Below are 17,832 nucleotides of genomic sequence, written 5' to 3' on the forward strand. Positions count from 1 at the left end.
ATAACACCGGGAGGTCTCGACATTATTTTCAAACGCACTGGTAAACCTTTTTGAGCCCTTAGCCAATAAAAGGGAAGATTTTGTAACAGTGGTCGCTGATTGGCTGAAATTTAAAGCGGATAAAGAAGATTGTGGTGCGTTCAGGTCCCGTACCCTATACTTTCTTTAAATCTTTAAAGTTGAATGAGTTACATGACGTAAACAAGGTTTATTTTTCAATTTAAAAGATTAAAACTAAATGCTATTTCCAACAGTTCAAATTTACAATTTCATTCAGAATACCTAAAACAAACAGCTCAGAACCCTGTGACTAATGACAACTATTATTGCAATAATCAATAGAATTATGTCAGAAAATACGTATCAATTAAGATGTCTTGTTTTGTTGAAAACCTCAAAATATTGAGTTAACTGGACACCTGGGTAGCTCACCAGGTAGAATGCGCACCTAAATATAGAGGTTTACTCCTCGATGCAGCGGCCCCAGGTTCGACTCTGACCTACAGCCCTTTGCTGCATGTCATTCCTCCTCTCTCTGCCCTTTCATCTTTTCAGCTGTCCTATAAAAATACATGCCCAAAATATAATCTTACAAAAAAAACTGAGTTAGCTGTGAAATAAAACAGAAAATCTGAAGCTGCATCCGGTGAATGATTGGCAGAGTTGCTTAACATATCACTTAAACAATTATTCAGCTGTAGTTGAGTTTCTGTTTCTCAACAAATTATCAATATTTTCTTTTGTGATTATGCAGAAATAAGGACCCCACCATATATTTTCAATAGACAACTTCATGACTGTAAAATTGAATATGTCCATTAGATTGACATCAGCGTTAGAGCTGAAACTACTTTGGCTCAAACAATCAATTGATTACCAAACACTTGCTGGTTCCTACTTCTTAACTGTGAGAATTTTCTGCTTTAATCTTTTTTTTTTTTATATCACAGTAAACTGAATAGCTTTGGTTTCTGAACTATCAGTGAGACAAGACAAGACGTTTTGAAGACATTCATTCTGGGAAACTGCCATGGGAATTTGTCACCCTCTTCTGGTATTTTAGAGACAAAACAGTTCATACAAGACCAATAAAATCATCTGCAGATTAACGGATAACGAAAACTATTGTTAGTTGCAGTGATAATTAATATATCAATTAAGAAATCTCTTTTGCTACCTTGTCTGCATACTGACTCCCAACCCAAAGAAAATTTAAATAAAAACTACTTTTAAAAAGGGACATATTTTATTTTTTTCAGTAAGATACTATACAACCAGTACAGGTTTCAAGAGAATTTTTTTATTAACAAATAAGGATCCAATACAATACATGCAACACATCTATTCCTGTAATTTCTGTAAATATACAAAATATGATACAGGCTTTTAACAGCAACAATACAAAGATACAAATTTGTTATGTTTATGGAAATTATTTGCATGCCAAAGGTGACAAAACATTAAAGGGGAATTAAGCAGTTTTTTTTTTAAGCTTAATTTACCTTAACTGAAGAGCTTTGGAGTCATTGGAATGGTTATATGACTTTTTTCGAGTTGAATGGTGGACGTCTCGCTCCCCCTAGCGCCTGTGAGCGGAAAAGCCATCCTTGCGACTTTCGGCCGGCGAGCTGCCGGCCACAGCGCCAGGAAGTGTCGCGTGATATCAGGTCTCGCGATGTAACGAATTGCTTAACGGCACTGCACACATACACCATGGATGTAATAAACTACACGCCGCTACTTTCTTTCACCGTTTATGGCCGCTACACGCCCCCATCCAGGAACCGGCTAGCTATAAGAACAAGGTAGCAATGGAGTTTTTCACACTATCGTCATGGCTGAGTCAGCAAAAAATAAGCAGAAAGCTAGGAAAGCATTGTCGGAGGAACAGAGGAAGAGGAAACGGCAGACTGACCGAGCGAGGAGTCAGACATGAGTAAACATTGGACCTGCGTTTTCAGAATGGCGAGAACTGAGACAGAAGCCTGCAAATCCAATGCTGACCTGGCGTTCTTGCTGTTGCACTTTTAAGTATCTTTGATCAGAAACGTTATCTAACAGTTTCTTGTCAGCTTGATGTTGGCCAATGCAAGTTGCTTCTGCTCCGACAGCGTTCTAAGGCCATTGTAGGAAAAAAGAACAAGGTTAGGGATCCGGGAGAGAAGGGTAATATTTCGAGAAAAACCTCAGTGGACATGGCTCTATGCGTTCGGTGGCTTCTATTGAAAACAAATGCACATGACCAGAGGGAGGAGATGGGACGGGGGAGAGTCGCCAACAAGTTTTTCCGACAGCGTTAATAGGTAGGTGGAGCTCTATAGAGAAACCCGGCGAGCAAAAAGCGAGAAAACAGCGAAGAAATTGCCTAAACTGCATAGCGCCCCTTTAATTCTTTAGAAATAAAATTGTACCTTCAATGCTGGTAGTTACATGCCATAGGTAAATTCCAAATCAGTTTAAGAAGCACATTGATCATGTCTGAGCAAGAGGTTAAGGAAAGAGTCTATATTACTGAGGTGATGTTACTGTGTCAAAGTTAAAGAATAAGTCTGGATGGATGGACTAACTCACTGTTCGTTTTGGTGTGCACTAGGGGTGCGCAAAAATAATAAAAAAAAAAATTCATATTCGGATCGCGATTCAAGCTCTACAGATTCAAAATCAAAATTTATAGAATTCCAAAAATCAATAATTTTTTTTTCTTCATTTTGTAATGGCGTGTATACCATTTGATTTTAGTTGCAAAATTTATTTTTGTATGAAGACATATAAATTAATATCAAAGTACATTTAATTTGTTGTGTTTTTAAAAAAATACTGTGAATATTTTTTTTTTTTTTCAAAATTGTAAATCGATTTTGAATCTAATCTTGAGCCTACAAATCAATATCGAACCGTGACATTTTCTGAATCGTGCACCCCTAGTGTGCACGTTGAATTTGTTGAACATTCTAACAGTATAATTTCAGGTTGTGTTAGAAGTAGTTTACATCGCAGGATTGTTCTGAACAGCTAACTCCTCTGACTCAGCTGTCGGTACAGTTGGATGGTCATGAGCTGAACCTCAGGATCTCCAGGTTTGATGTCGATAGCCCTCAGGAAGAAGCCCAGGGCGTCGTCCAGCTTCCCTTGGCTGTGGCACGCCTTCCCTTTACTGACCAGGGAGTCAAAGCTCTCCTCCTCGACGGAAAGCTTCGTCTTGACTCCTGCATCAACGGTGCACTGATCCATCCTCTCGGAGGACACTAGCTCAGGCTCACCGGTTGACTGCTCCATGTTACTGCTCATTTCCTGTCCTGACACATCGGCGGAATCTGCCGACACAGAGTACTGATGATCATCATCATCATCATCATCGTCCTCCTCCTCCTCCTCCTCCACTACTTCTTCTTCCTCCTCACCCTCTGTGTTTAATGTTTCTCCGACAGTCTTCTCCAGCTGAAGCTCATCCGGAGTTGAACCAACGATGTCGTCCTCTTCGGCCTCATCAGAATGCCTCTCTGAAACGTCATCATCTTCTTCGTCCTCATCAGTCATCTCTTCATTGTGGTTCTCCATGTCGTCGATGATGGACAGGAGGAGGGACCGGCGTGAGGCCACGGAGAGGTTTCCTCCCACACTCTTTCTCAACCTGAGAGGGCTGGGGCCAGATGGTGCAGATTTAGGTGTTGACGCTCCAAGAGCCTGGAAGGAGTTGTTGAGTTGACTCCTATCATCATCATCTTCTTCTTCATCAGTATCATAAATCACTGCTGCTCTTTTCTTCTTGGTAACCACAATGGAATCATCCATTGAACCGTCCATCTCAGAGGTGCCGTTAAGGCTTTGGCCGAGCGCTTTTCCATGTTGTCTCTCAGAAAGGGATTTATTTATGTCAAAACTCCCCTCCATCTGCAGCTGCAACAGCAGCTTCCTCTCCTCTGCTTCCGTCTCCTGATGGTCCAGGACATCATGGTCTGAGAACATGTCACTGTCCTCAAGCTGTAAATGGAAGTTGCCCTCAAAGGATTCAATCCCTGTGCTGACTCTTGATGATGTGTCTGCTTTGAAGCTTGAACAGGATGCTTGCAAGACAGAAAGTCTTTTGTTTTGCAGGGGTGTGACACGTGAATGCCCCAAATCCATCTTGGAGTTGTATTCTGAGTGTGAAGTTCCGTTTAGCTCCTTATCTTCATCAAGTGCTGTAATGTAAGCTGGGCTGCCGTCACCTGCTGAAGCACCTGCATCCTCAGACGATGCAGACTCATCCATTAATTCTTGAACAGAGGCATCTGCCTTATCACCTGCTTGAGCATCACTGGCCTCTGACATCACCAAAGACACATCAATCACCTCCTGAGGAGCGGCGTCTTCTTCTATCAGGTAACGTCTCTCCTGCTTGACAGACTGGTGTTTTGGGGAATCCAGCTTCTGCTGGGCAAGCTTGTCTTGGCTTACTTCTACAAAAGGTTGTTCTTCTGACATACTGTCATCTGCAGTAAGATCAATGACTCTGTCACTCAGATTCTGTTGGCTGGCCTCCTTGTCAGAACCCGACTGGTCCAACTCCACCACAACAGGTGACCCGTTGAAGTTGTGGTCAGGCTGTGGATAGGAAGGACTTGGTCTTGGATTTCTTGTCTTTTTGTCATTAGACCGCTCTCTGTTGTGGTTGTCCAGTGGTTGTCTGAGCCAGGCTGGTTCTGTGCTTGAAGCTATGCTCTCTGCCAACTGCATCTGTAATTCTGACTCAGCCTTCATCAGCTCCTGGGCCTTCTGGACCCTCCCTTCAATGTAGAGGTGCGCCTCTTGGTCCTCGGCCTCGTCACGGTTGACATCGAGAGAATACATCAGGTCGTGGTCAGAGATCCCAAACATCTCCATGGAGTGGAGGTGGGCAATGTGCTCGTCCAGTTCAGGGTCTGTCCGTCGGTGTCTGGAGTGCAGAGCCTGAAGCTGCATCTGTGTAGATGAGGACCGTGGGTCCTCCAGAATGAAGAGCTCCTTCAGCTCCTGCTTGCTGAAGTACCGAAAAGGGTTCTTCTTGTCCCCAGTATTCTGTCTGATGAGAGAGTCTTTGAAAACCTGCCGTCTGTAGATCTTCTCCTCCACCGTGCCGCAGGTTATCAGCCTGTAGACAACGACGTTTTCAGTCTGGCCGATGCGGTACGCCCTGTCAACAGCCTGGGCATCTGTTGCTGGGTTCCAGCTGGGGTCGTAGATCACGACTCGATTTGCTGCCGTCAAAGTGATGCCAACTCCTCCAACCTGGGTGGTCAGGAGGAAGACAGAGTAACGTTTGTCTGTTTGGAACAGAGTAATGAGCCGCTCTCTCTCTGCAATCTGCGTTATTGTGCCATCCAGTCTCAATACTTTGAAGCCTCGGTTGCCCAGGATGCGTTGGAGGATGTCAAGCACCTTCCTGTAATGAGCAAAGACGAGTGTGCGGTGGCCTTCTTCTCTGAGCCTTTCGAGCAGCGCAAACAGAAAGACAAGTTTCCCAGACTCAGATATTAAGGTGTCATCAGAAACGTTTGCGATGCTGCCTGTGTCTGCCTCCATGTTTTCATTTTCAGCTGTACTTTCCTCCAAGCCTAACTTGGCTATGGCTGCAGCAGAAAGCAATCTTGGGTGGTCGCACAGCTTTTTCATTATGGTTAATTCAGCTAGAGGTGATCTGGTGGTCATGAGCAGCTCTTTGATGTGGTCCAGCGAAAGGAACTGCCTGTATACGTCTTCCTGAACAGAGCTCAGGTAAGTCCAGACAATCAGGTCGTTCTTTCTCGTCAGCGTGGGCATGACTGCTCCAGAGTCTTTTGGAAGGTTTGGAACTTTGCTGTCCTTGTCCGAATAGTCCCTTTCGCACGGATGTGTGCCGTTCATTTTGTTCTTTTGCACTTCTGCTTTTGTCCTGCGGAGGAAGTAAGGTTTAATGATGGTCAAGAGGTTCTCAGACATCCGAGACCCGAGAGCCTTCTCCCCTGGAGTGGCGTCCTTCTCTCGGGCCCGGGTGATGGGGTTCTCATACTCTGTTTTGAATGTTTTAGCTGTGCCGAGGAGGGCGCCTTGGCAAGCAAAGTCAAAGAGAGCCCACATTTCTTTTAGGTTGTTCTGGACTGGAGTGCCTGTGAGAAGAACTCTGTTTTTTGAAGGTATGGCGGCGGCACTTTTGGCCGTTTTCGTGGCTGTGGATTTTATCTTGTGTGCCTCATCCAGGATCATGTAGTCCCATGTGAACTCTTTGCCATGGTATGACGACAATTGCTGCCAGTTGTTCATGAGCATTGTGTATGTGGTGATGATGATGCCATTTCTTCTCTGAACTTTCTCCAAATTCCTGGTCCTCTCTTTGCCCGCACCGTGAAACTCCTTCACCCTCAGGCCAGGAGTCCATTTGGCAAACTCCTTGGTCCAGTTTGTGATGAGTGAGGTTGGCATGACCAGCAGTGTGTGTTTAGCCATATCATTGTCGTACATGCCAGAGAGAAATGATACCACCTGGATGGTTTTACCAAGGCCCATGTCATCTGCCAAGATCCCACCTTTACGACCATCTCTGTAGAGACTGTATAAGAAGGCCACTCCATTTCGTTGGTAGTCATAAAGCTTGTCATATAACTCTTTGAAAATGATTAAACCGCTGTTGTTAACATTGACAAACTCTTCATCTTCATCCTCCGAATCAATCTGAGCAAGAAGTTCCTCAACTTTCTTTATCCTGCTTTCAAGTTTTTGACTCTGGTGAATGTTGTACGCCAGTTTGAAGAGCTTCAGAGCCCCTTTCAGGTCCCCTTGTTTGGCAACACCTTTACCATCTTGAATGAATCTGAAAGAAAAAAAGACAAGACATCAGTGGGTTATTAATAAGACAATGTAGTATAATCTAGAGCTACAACTAATGATTAATTTAATTCATTATCAACTAATCTGACAATTCTCAATTATTAAAATCTTAATCCTTGATTCATCAATTTTGGTTACAATTTATAATAGTGAAAAATTTCCAAGGTGATGTATTCAGATTGCTTGGTTTATTCAACCAACAGTTCAAAAACAGTTTAGTTTTCAATACAACACATATCTTTAGGAAAATCATTGAATCCTCACATAAGAGAAGCTGGAACAATAAAATGTTTGGAATTTCTGCTTACCCTTTGTGCCTCACAAGGGACATTTTGGGCTTTTAATTTTTCGCTAATTTTGGCTATGTTAAAGTATATGGGATGATTTTTGGCTACGGTGGGAGTTTAGTTTAGTTTTTTAGAATTTTGTAAGTTCAACCTCACTTCCTATAAGTCTTAAACTGTGTAGCCACAGCGTGGCCTAAACTGTGTGGCCTTGACCAACTGCCACTTTGCTTGTTTGAAAGCCATGATGTCTCTCTCTCACGGGTGGGCCAAATTCTCTGGGCGGGCAAAGCAGAGAAAGAGGAGGTAACCTTCCTCCTTATGACCTCATAAGGAGGAAGATTCCAGATCGGCCCATCTGAGATTTCATTTTCTCAAAGGCAGAGCAGGATACCCAGGGCTCGGTTTACACCTATCACCATTTCTAGCCACTGGGGGACCATAGGCAGGCTGGGGGAACTCAATGTTAAAAAACCTCAAAGTGAAGTTTTCATGCCATGGGACCTTGAATAGGATTCTTTTCTTCCCAATTTTTATTTTAGATTTTGCTCTCTAGATAATTATGTAGTGCTCTTACTTTATGTCTGACTGATATTCCTGTAGATTAAAAATGTATTCAGTTTTCTTTTCTCAACCACAACCTTCCTTGTGACTCAAGTAAATCCACTCTGTGCCATTTTGTTTGAAACATACACAGAATATGTCTGAGGAAGAATGCATCACGTTTACAATCTGCACCACAGTGGACTCTCAATATTGTAATAATTTCATTCAGTCTGGGATTTCACCAAGTGGAATAATCTTTATTCTGGTGTAATTAATCTGGGTTTATCATCACCACAGTTTCAAGACTGCTTACACAATAAGAAGCCTGACTCCTGCTGGTTAAAGGGAGTTACTACTATTGCTGTCAGTTCAACGCGTTATTAATGCCGTTCACGCAAACCCATTTTAACAGCGTCAATCTTTTTTAAATCGCGAGATTAACGTTCTTTTTGGGCTAGCAAACTTAGTAGTTTTTTTTTTTTTTTTCACATTCTGTTGCAACAACTAGTAACATTAGAAAAACTACAACACCACACCGGATCTAGCTAGACCGGAAACAAAACGGGCACACCGCACACACTTGTTTGGGCTTGCGAACCGGCCAAAGAGTAGTAGGCTAACATTACGTTTTGAGTGGATGGCGAGCGCGAGATGCCGAAATGGATGCCAATAAGATTCTGAGTGGAAAGTTTACTTTTAAAAAGTTGCCAAATGGTTCCATTGACAAGACCAAAGTGATCTGTGTGTTTTGTCGTCGTGAACTGAGCTATCATCGCAGCACGTCCAGTCTGAAATACCACTTGATGACCAAGCACACAGCTGATGCGAATTTCCACCCCCTTGTCAAAGCCAGGCAACAAAAGCACAAAGCAAGACAATCCACTTTTCCATGTTGATAAGAGCATTAAAATGAGAAAAAAAGAAATAAATAATGGGACAAAAAGAAATCAAGGGACATTTAGAATAGATAAAAATGTGCGATTAATTGCGAGTTAACTATGACAATGCGATTAAATATTTTAATCGTTTGACAGCACTAGTTACTACACATGTCAGTAGTAGTGAGACACAGCAAATGTAAGCAATAACATGTTGCCATTGTGATGACCCCGACTCATTTTGTGTTACAGATGCATTGTGTACGTGTGGTCAGGTTGTCGTTTATTGGGAACACACACACACAGAGAGAGAGAGAGAGAGAGAGAGAGAGAGAGAGAGAGAGAGACTGTGCTCCTACGCTCCAGGCTCCTCATCCTTGCCTTTGCTTTTTCCTTTTAACATACAACAGTCTGCTTTTTTTCATTTTGGTTCAATGTCACAAGAGATGACGGAAAGTCATGCTGACTCCTTTTTTTTTAAAAAGGAGGTGAAATATTATAGCTAAAAAACTAAATTGAAATTAATTTACCTTATTTGTTATTTTATTAGTTATTTAACAGTGCAATATTGTTTAACTTTAGTTTTTCTTGGAGGATATCGTTTTTTTATTTAGTTTCAGTTTACGACAATATTTTGTTGTTCGGACAGACCTGCCCCCACTTCTAAAAAAACCTCCTAAAAGGAAACACTGAAGACTGCTTCTTATAATGTCCCAATAAATTATTTAATATTTTACATAATATAAGGCCAATTGAGCATCAGGGAAAATGCCTCCGCTTACTTACTGATTAGCTTTGTTTCACACCAAAAGCAGTGTATTATTTAATTTCTTAGAGTTACCTGTGGTAGGCTTCCATGTTGTCATCCGTATCCATGGACAAAGACCTGTTGAAACAAATTCAGGGTTAAAAAACACTAATTACATTAATTTAGTGCAAAAAAACTATGCAGTGGTGGAAAAGTACTCAGATGCTTTAAATGATCAATACAACAATCTAAAAATACTCCCAAGTCCAATCTTCATGTAGTTAAAAATCAGCATCAAAAGAAGTACATGAGTATTATCAGCTTCATGTAGTTACACCTAAATGTATTTTGATTGTCTTCTTTCTAATATTACTAGTCTGAAAGAATATTTAGGTGTTTATTTTACTACACTTTGTCTATAGACTTCTCCTAAATTCACCAAAAGTTAGCATTAGATCATGCCTAATTTGCATATTTAAAACATAACATTTTAGAAAACTTACAAATACAAACAATAATTGGGGGTAATTAACTGGGGCAATATTTCATGGTGATATATTATATTAAGATGTTCACCCTATTAACCTAACATTAGCCCTAGATTAACCTGTGTCTCCCTGCTATTCTGCATAATGTGTACTTCTATTTTTGACACTTTTAACAGTTATGTTTTAACAGAACTTGGACTTGTAATGGACCATAGATATATAGTCATATCTACGGAATTGAATTTCTTCTTTCACTTAAGTAAAGTATCACAATACTTCTTCCACCACTGTAGAACACGTTCTATATGTTGTTGTTTTCAGAGTCACTGCGTGTTTTCCAGCTAAAAAATAATTCCAAACACACTTTGGAAAACAGTCATGACCAGTCGAACGACGAACGTCGTGCAACCAGTAACACATAGTTATGCCAGTAACATAGCTCGAAACGTCAGCGTTCGTGATTCGACTTTTCATGACTGTTTTCCAAGATGGTGCCCGCATGTAAACATGAACGCTAGTCTTTATAATCTCTTTTCAATAAACTGTCTGTACACTTACAACGTTCTCAATGCTTCGGTTTACATGTAGGGACCCTCATTATGCTACCGTTGTGTTGCTATTTTGAGCCTTGTTAGTGGTATAAAATAGCGATTTAACCTCTGCCCCGAAAGCTAGCGTTAGCAGCTAACCACCAGTTTGTGGTAGCTTGTTTAAAGCTATAGATATATACACTATGGTTTAAAGCTAGAGACATATTCGATTAGCATGAAAACATGTACCAGAGAACGTTCGACTCGGTATACATGTTATTACACCCCCAGGTTCATTTTGCGCCGGCTTTACTCACTTTTCCAGTTTCTTTGAAATCTCCGCAACTTCACCATCTTCTTGAGAGACATCCATCCCGACACTTTTCACCGTCACGTAAACAAACTAAACCCGCCGGTGAATAAACGAGATTTTCGGTGATTACAAGCAGTTAAACACACCGCGAACTGATGGAAAATCCACTGACACAAGTTTGTCTCGTTGTATTCGATTTGAACCTGTAGTTTTCCACCCGCCAACTGTTTTCAGCGAATTAGAGAGGACGCTTAGTCGTCACTACGACGAGCGTCGTAGTGACGCTACGACGAGGTTGTCCAATTGGGAAAACAGACGAGTTCAGTGGGCGGGATCAACAGTAAAGCACAGCCAATGAGCAGCGTTGAGTCAGGCAGGAAAAAGGAAGCTAAAACCATTGACATATATAAAAACGGATACATTTTACTTTACTACACTTTACAGTTTGATGTTTTTTCAGGCACTTTTTATTCCAGAAACCGACAAGAGTTAGTTGGAAAACGAAAAAAAAAAAAAAAAAAAAAAAAAAAAAAAAAAAACCCCCCCCCCCCCTGCTAATTAATATTTTAGATTAAACTTTAGATAGTATTTTAAAATCACTTAGGTTATGAGTCGAAGTGTTTCCCAATCCAATCTTTTAAAAAAAAGTCTGTAAAATGTAGGCTATTAATTTCTCTTTTTTTATTGGATTATTCTCAAAGCTGCAAGAAAGAAAAATCTGATGAATCACTGTTTGTTTTATCTTTAAAGTTGTAAAATTGAAATTGAATCTGTCACTTACTTAGTTCTGTAATCACAAAGACCTAATGTTTATGTTTTAGGGTAGAATATAAACTCTCACAAGGTTGTGAAAACCACCAAATATATAGAAGTATGGAAATTCCCTCAAATTAAACCAGAAACACCCTGACACGTTTCATTGGTACATGTCTTGACAAAGTCTCACCTGAAGGCTGCAAGCATTACATTTTCTTTTAACCAGAGAAACGTCTGTTAATGGTTCGAGAGGTGTTGGTTGGGTCAAAATGTTCAACACATAAGAAAAAAACATTTTAGGACCCATAAAATAGACAAATGACTTGTTAAATTGGAGTTTAAAAATGAATTTTAAAATTAAATCATGCATAGTGTAGACTACACTGAGATCAGTACAACTGTGATGTTACACCTGGGTACCATGTTAGCTTTGTAGAAAGAACTCAATGTAGACCAAATCAACGGGGGAAGGAGGTTTTAATCTGGACGACAAGATTCTCACAACTCACAGCTAATAATCAGTCCATGTTATTACACCTGGTCCGAACGTCTCTTCCTAAAGAACACAACGAAGCTTTGTTTTCCAGAAGCTTTTATTGTAAGGAATCATCAAGGCATCAGGAGAGTTTCAACTTCCTGATAACAAATTCAAGAATTTTACAAGGTTTCCAAATGAAATCCAGTTTAAATCTGCAGAGCTCCATCTCAGTGCTTCTTCTCTGGATGGAAAGTATTGATCGATTAATCAGTTAAGAACAAACTAAATAATTACACTTATATATGGTAAAATATAAAATAAAGTCTTTTATTAGCATACAGATCAGCTATGAAGATATAAATGTGCCCACAATATTGAGGTTTTTACATTTTTGATAAATTGAAAATTGAAACATTGAGCAGTTCATTCAGAATATTGAAGCTGTCTCCAGAGCTTTGACTTGAGCGGCGAAAACCAGAACTCTTTTCTCCACTTCGGCGTTGATGTCGGCCTGCGAGGCTCGCGGGTTCTTACGGAGGAACTCTGAGATGCTAAGGATGCACTCTCTCTGAGGGAACACACACAAAAACACAATGAGCCACCTAATGAATTAGACGTTAAAAACAACCCAGGTTATTATATCAGTATGTAGCTTCCCAGTAGTGTTCCTTATGTATTCAAACCCAAATATTCATATTTTGATCAAAGTACATATGTTTTAGTGTCAAATGCTGTTTTCCCAAGCCCTTCTAAAACCATTTTTCCACGTGACCATTATGTAGGTTTCTGGATAATGACTGTGCTACATGTACTGTATCATTAGTCAGTGTATTATCTACAGTAACTTACATAGATGGCCAGTTTGGATAAGCAGACAGGAGTAACGTTACAGGCACGGAAGCTAACCAATGTACCGCTGTGGACACCCACGTTAGTTTGGGTCGGAAAGTCACACAACAACACAAACAAACTAACCAATTGAGGAAGACCAGCAACTCCTGTGTTCTTCGAGGTAAAATGAACTGGGTTTTTTTTGTCAAGGGAGTTTGGTGGCTTTGAAGAGAGCAATATGTACTGCTGAGGAGGGGGGCAGCAGCTGAATGTATTTTAGACTCTTAAAAGAAGGACAACCTAAAAAGATCAATATCAGTTAAGGCTATATTTAGAATATTTTCCCACTTAACCTTGCCTGTCATACAGCCCTTTCTGACGGGGAAATTAAGGCGTTATATTGCTCCCTTCAAAGCCAAAACAGTCATTTTACTTTGCTGGTCTACCGCTGCCTCAATCAGTTAGTTAGTTAGTTAGTTAGTTAGTTAGTTAGTGTTATTGGGTGACCTTTGGATCCATACTATTGTGGCTGGCGTCCACAGCAGTACATTGCTTAGCTACTGTGCCTTTATGTTCAAATTTAGCACAGCTAACCTTGACTCAGTTAGTGCTAGCGTTTACATTATACATAACCTCAATGATAAGCTTAGTGTGAAAACCTTCACTGCTTTTTGCTAAGGCTGAGTGGGCATTTCAATTTGAAAAACCCAGAAAAGAATGCAGATGGAGTCGGGCAATAATAATGCCCCTGATTTATGTTATAATTCTGAAACTGATGTGTATGTGTCTCTGTTGTTCTCATGTCCTCTTATTTCAATAAAGTTGTTTAAAAAAAAAAGAAAAAGAGATACTTCGGGGCTTCCGTACATTAACCTGAATGAGACAGACTGATTTAGCATCCTTTCCGGTTCAGACTACAGAATACTGCAGATAAAACTTGGTGTATCTAATCCAGAAGCAGTTCCCTCTGCAGGCTTCAGACAGGTACCTTGTAGGCGTCCACTTTCTCCTGGCCAGTAAATCGGTTCAGCAGCTCTCTGCCGACCTGGACGCCAGTCACTGCCGCCAAGATCATCCGGTCATCATCAGTCTGAGAGGACAGCCAGCGCAGCAGCGCCATCTGCCGGAGGGAGGAAGACATACTAAGATAAGAACTTTATTGATCATACACCAGGGTAAATTCGCTTTGTAGCAGCTCAAGAGTCAAAAAAGGCAACAGGAAATAAGTGCTTGAATGATAAATAAAAATTAAAACAAGATTAAAAAAAAATACAAATAAAATAATATCTATATACACCTTTAACTTATACAGATTTGTAATTGTGATTGTAATCCGTAATTGCGAGAAGGACCAGATGAGAATCTTTACATTTGTATTAAAGGTCACATGACATGGTGCTCTTTGGATGCTTTTCTATAGGCCTTAGTGGTCCCCTAATACTATATCTGAAGTCTCTTTCCCAAAATTCAGCCTTGGTGCAGAATTCCAGCCACTAGAGCCAGTCCCACAATGAGCTTTCCTTAGGATGTGCCATTTCTGAGCCTGTAGCTATTGAGGAGGAGATAAGGGGGGGGGCAACTATAGCTTAGAGGTAAATGCTGCCATCTGTGTTTTATTTTGGGTTCAGTCAGAGCAGTTCGTCTTTCTTTTCTCAGAGTAGATTGGTGCTGTGTTTTGTTGATTTGGCTCCACCCTTTTCCCTTCTACTTGTGTTTAACACTAATTCACTACTGTAAATACTATAAATGTCCTAATAGCCAGTTTAAAAGAAGCCTAAATCACTCTAAAACAAACTTCGTTATTTGTTAACTTAATGATCAAGTTAAAGGTGGATGTGTTCCCTTCTTTCATAGATGGCTGTTTACATTGATCTCCTACATGTAGGGTGGATCTCAGAGAAGGGTTTGATTTGATCCAGGTATATAAGTTACACAAACAAAATCTAAATACAGCATATATAAAGTACGGTCCATTTCAGAATAATATATATTATCGGATTATAATTATTGATGCATTAATGTGTTTATCACTTTAATATTGCAACTGGTAAAGATGGAGCTCATTTGAATTACTTTATATACACTGTAGTTTAATCTATAATACTACATGATTATTTATAAGTTGATTATATTTTGTTTTTAAAATCTGAATCTGTAAAAGTAACTAAAGCTGTCAGAAAAATGGAGTGCATTAAAAAGTACACGATTTCCTTCTGAGATGTAGTGGAGTACAGTATAAGTATAAGATACAGCAAATTCTCAAAATACTCAGTAAAAAGCACCTCAAAATTGTACTTGAGCACAGTGTTTCTCACCTGCTGAAATAACTGAGCGTTTGTCATTTCTCCTCCTGAGTTCACTGAACCTGCCATGACGGAAAAAACTGACGAATAAACGACAAAAACTCAAAACAGCGGACAGTTGTGATGAAAGCGAACCCTTAAAACTTCATCTGTAACCGCTAATAGAAGCAAAATTCGCTATTTTCACAGAAATATACCGAAAAACGAGTCTTCTGTCATTTACATTGACATATATATCATTCAGCTACTGTATCTCACTTCCTGTTTACATCCCTTCCCATCCCTTCTTCTTCGTTGGTGTCAGTCAGTTATTCAGACTGGCTGCTGCCGCCCAGCGGTCACACCATGTACATCCTTTACTTCAGTAAAAACAGTGGTGGAAGAAGTACTCATATGTCTTTTGCTCCAGTAAAAGTAACAATACTGGTCTTTGAAAATATTCTATTTTGTACTGAAGTTAAAAGTATAATAGTATGAATTCCAGTCCATTTCTCAGCTTTCATGTCGGTACTCCAAGATCTTCTCCAAACTGGGGGCGTGCCGACCACCATCTACTGTAGGTAATCCACTGACTATGGATAATACCTTATACAACCCCACTCAGGGCACAACATTCTAAAATTGCACCATTTATCAGCAAAATACTGGTAAATATGCAAGTGGATAGTAGAATTGCTTCACTTACCAGCCAACAAATAAAAAAAACAATTATAATCTATTGAGTGGATGGTAAAATTTTAATATTCATTAGCCATTTGGCCACTGGACAAAAACGTTAATTTTGCACCCTGACCCTACTTCAAAAAATCCAAACTATCTCTTTAACATGCAGAATGCATTAATCTTTTCCACATCATAGTTTTATCCAAATCACTGAGTGTATTATTATAATTATCATCTAGTGTGTCAAAGTAAGTTCATTCATGTTCATGAGTCTAAACAGTCAGACAACATTTTGCATATTTAACATCCAAAAAAAGTATTTTATGATAAATCGCATCACATCTTTTCTCCATACTGAGCATTTGCTTGCCTATTGGACTTCAGCATCTCAGCATTACAGTTTGGTCGTAACCAAGTATTTGTTGTGGCATTAACAGCCACAGACATACAGCAAGTCAGAGGTCAGCTCTTCTCTGCAGGTTTGGAGAAAGAGCCTAGCTGTTTGGTGTTTACGTCCCTCAGCTGCTCCAGCTGTCTCTGTCCTCGCCTGTACAGATACTCAATGTGCATCACGTCCGTCTTCTTGATGCAAGCATTCACTCTGAACTCGTCACGGATTCGGGGGATGAAGCCTGGTTTGTCCTGACCGGCCCGCAGAAACTGCCGGTACAGAGCAAGGACCTGCTTCTGCAGCTTACTGTGCCGCGCCATCGGACTAACTCACCAGACCAAAGATCAGAAACCAGGTCAGCAGAGAGCTAGAAGGACACGATGACTCCGGTACTGGAGTATATTCAGCTGCAGTTCCTCTAATGATGTTCCTTTAATGTCCTCTAATGATGCTGCTGTGATCAAACTCTGACTGTATTGAAGTGAATGGGAAAGTTCAGCTCTCAGCACATCACTGAGCTTCTTCTCGTGTCAGTCTGAGGGCACATTTATGATTACATTAATGTGATGTTGAACCCTGAATGGGTCATCAGTTTAAAGCTGGAGCTACAGATTAAACGCTGAGGACCCTGACACTACGGTATTTTTGGTGAGTTTTTCGGCTCTGGTCTTTATACAGGCTTTCTGAGGTAAGGGGGTGAACAAGGTGCTCTGATTGGCTGAGAAGTCGTCTGAGGAGTTCAGGTGTTGAACTGATGCAGGATCTGATGTTTGACTATGGGAGTAAACACACTGAGTTAAGGTGATGTCACAACTACAGTACAAAAAAAAAATGTTGGCCAAAGAATCTGCCCCACAACCAATTAAATAATACTACAACTTTACAGTAGGCTACTTGCATTTAATTGTGCACTACTTGCACTGTGTCCACATCACTAGGGTTTATTTGTCTACCATTGCACAGCAGTACATGTATGTAGAAAAATAAATCGTACGTATTTAAGCTATTGTTGGTAAGTATTGCACTTTGTCTTTTTTGCTCTAAACTGCTGTAACAGTACGATTTTCCGCTGGGATTAATAAAGTACTCTAATATTCACACAACAGTAACGTTAGTGGATGGAAAAAAACATTCATTCATGTTTTCTTTTGATGATTTTCTAAATTAGTTTAACATTTGGATGGAATATTGACTAAATGGCAATAGTTGAAGAAAGGGTGAAAACTAAATATGCAATATAAGTGGGGCTAAAATAAATAATTATTTTAACAATCGATTAATCTGCAAATTAGTTAGCTGAACTAGGAGAATAATACAAACAAATTCAGGTAAGATTAACTTACCCGTTATATACTGGTTTAACAAATGTTTACCAATTCAACCCATTTCCTCTGGTTAAACTGGTCCCGTTAGTAAATCACCAGTAAGTTAATCAACTGACATGTAAAAGTATAACCTGCACGCTGTATAATCAGCTGTATTAGCTGATGTAAACAGCCTCTGTGTGACCTTACTACGCGTTACAAAACCACGGTGAAGCTAACGGAAAACAAAAATTACAATTTCACAATAAAATACTAATTTGGGAGCAGGAAATATTACAAAGGCTATAAAAAGTAGATTTGGTTAACAATTTTAAAACCCTGCTAACTATTTGTTTTTATTTTAAATATAGATTACCACTGAGTGTGTGTAGGTATATATTTACCTGTTCCATGACTAATGTTTGAGAGAAACATCTCGCTGCTCCTGACTGACTTAAGATTAAAATAAATGCCTTGTTTATTTAATTTATTTAAAT

The 17,832-nt window shown here is 40.0% G+C and overlaps 2 protein-coding genes across 2 annotated transcripts; both read right to left on the reverse strand.

The window, feature by feature from the left end:
• Nucleotides 1-1,280: 1,280 nt before the first annotated feature.
• ercc6l (excision repair cross-complementation group 6-like) lies at nt 1,281-10,846 on the reverse strand. The gene is made up of 3 exons (XM_039803698.1): nt 10,614-10,846; nt 9,372-9,416; nt 1,281-6,805 (listed from the first exon to the last, which is right to left on the reverse strand). Exons 1-3 carry the CDS (start codon nt 10,667-10,669, stop codon nt 3,013-3,015), a joined length of 3,894 nt encoding a protein of 1,297 aa, XP_039659632.1. The 5' UTR covers nt 10,670-10,846; the 3' UTR covers nt 1,281-3,012.
• A 4,847-nt stretch (nt 10,847-15,693) lies between these two features.
• Nucleotides 15,694-17,564, reverse strand: sdhaf1 (succinate dehydrogenase complex assembly factor 1). The gene is made up of 2 exons (XM_039803700.1): nt 17,375-17,564; nt 15,694-16,805 (listed from the first exon to the last, which is right to left on the reverse strand). Exon 2 carries the CDS (start codon nt 16,349-16,351, stop codon nt 16,103-16,105), a length of 249 nt encoding a protein of 82 aa, XP_039659634.1. The 5' UTR covers nt 16,352-16,805; nt 17,375-17,564; the 3' UTR covers nt 15,694-16,102.
• Nucleotides 17,565-17,832: the final 268 nt, after the last annotated feature.

This window comes from Perca fluviatilis, chromosome 6 (assembly GCF_010015445.1).
Source record: "Perca fluviatilis chromosome 6, GENO_Pfluv_1.0, whole genome shotgun sequence".
NCBI classification, from domain to species: Eukaryota; Metazoa; Chordata; class Actinopteri; order Perciformes; family Percidae; genus Perca; species Perca fluviatilis.

Coding starts and splice junctions, on each gene's coding strand:
- ercc6l (XM_039803698.1), bottom strand. CDS start 10,669: ATGGATGTCTCTCAAGAAGATGGTGAAGTTGCGGAGATTTCAAAGAAA. Junction 9,417..10,613: donor ATTTCAAAGAAACTGGAAAA/GTGAGTAAAGCC, acceptor TTGTTTCAACAG/GTCTTTGTCCATGGATACGG. Junction 6,806..9,371: donor AACATGGAAGCCTACCACAG/GTAACTCTAAGA, acceptor TTTTTCTTTCAG/ATTCATTCAAGATGGTAAAG.
- sdhaf1 (XM_039803700.1), bottom strand. CDS start 16,351: ATGGCGCGGCACAGTAAGCTGCAGAAGCAGGTCCTTGCTCTGTACCGG.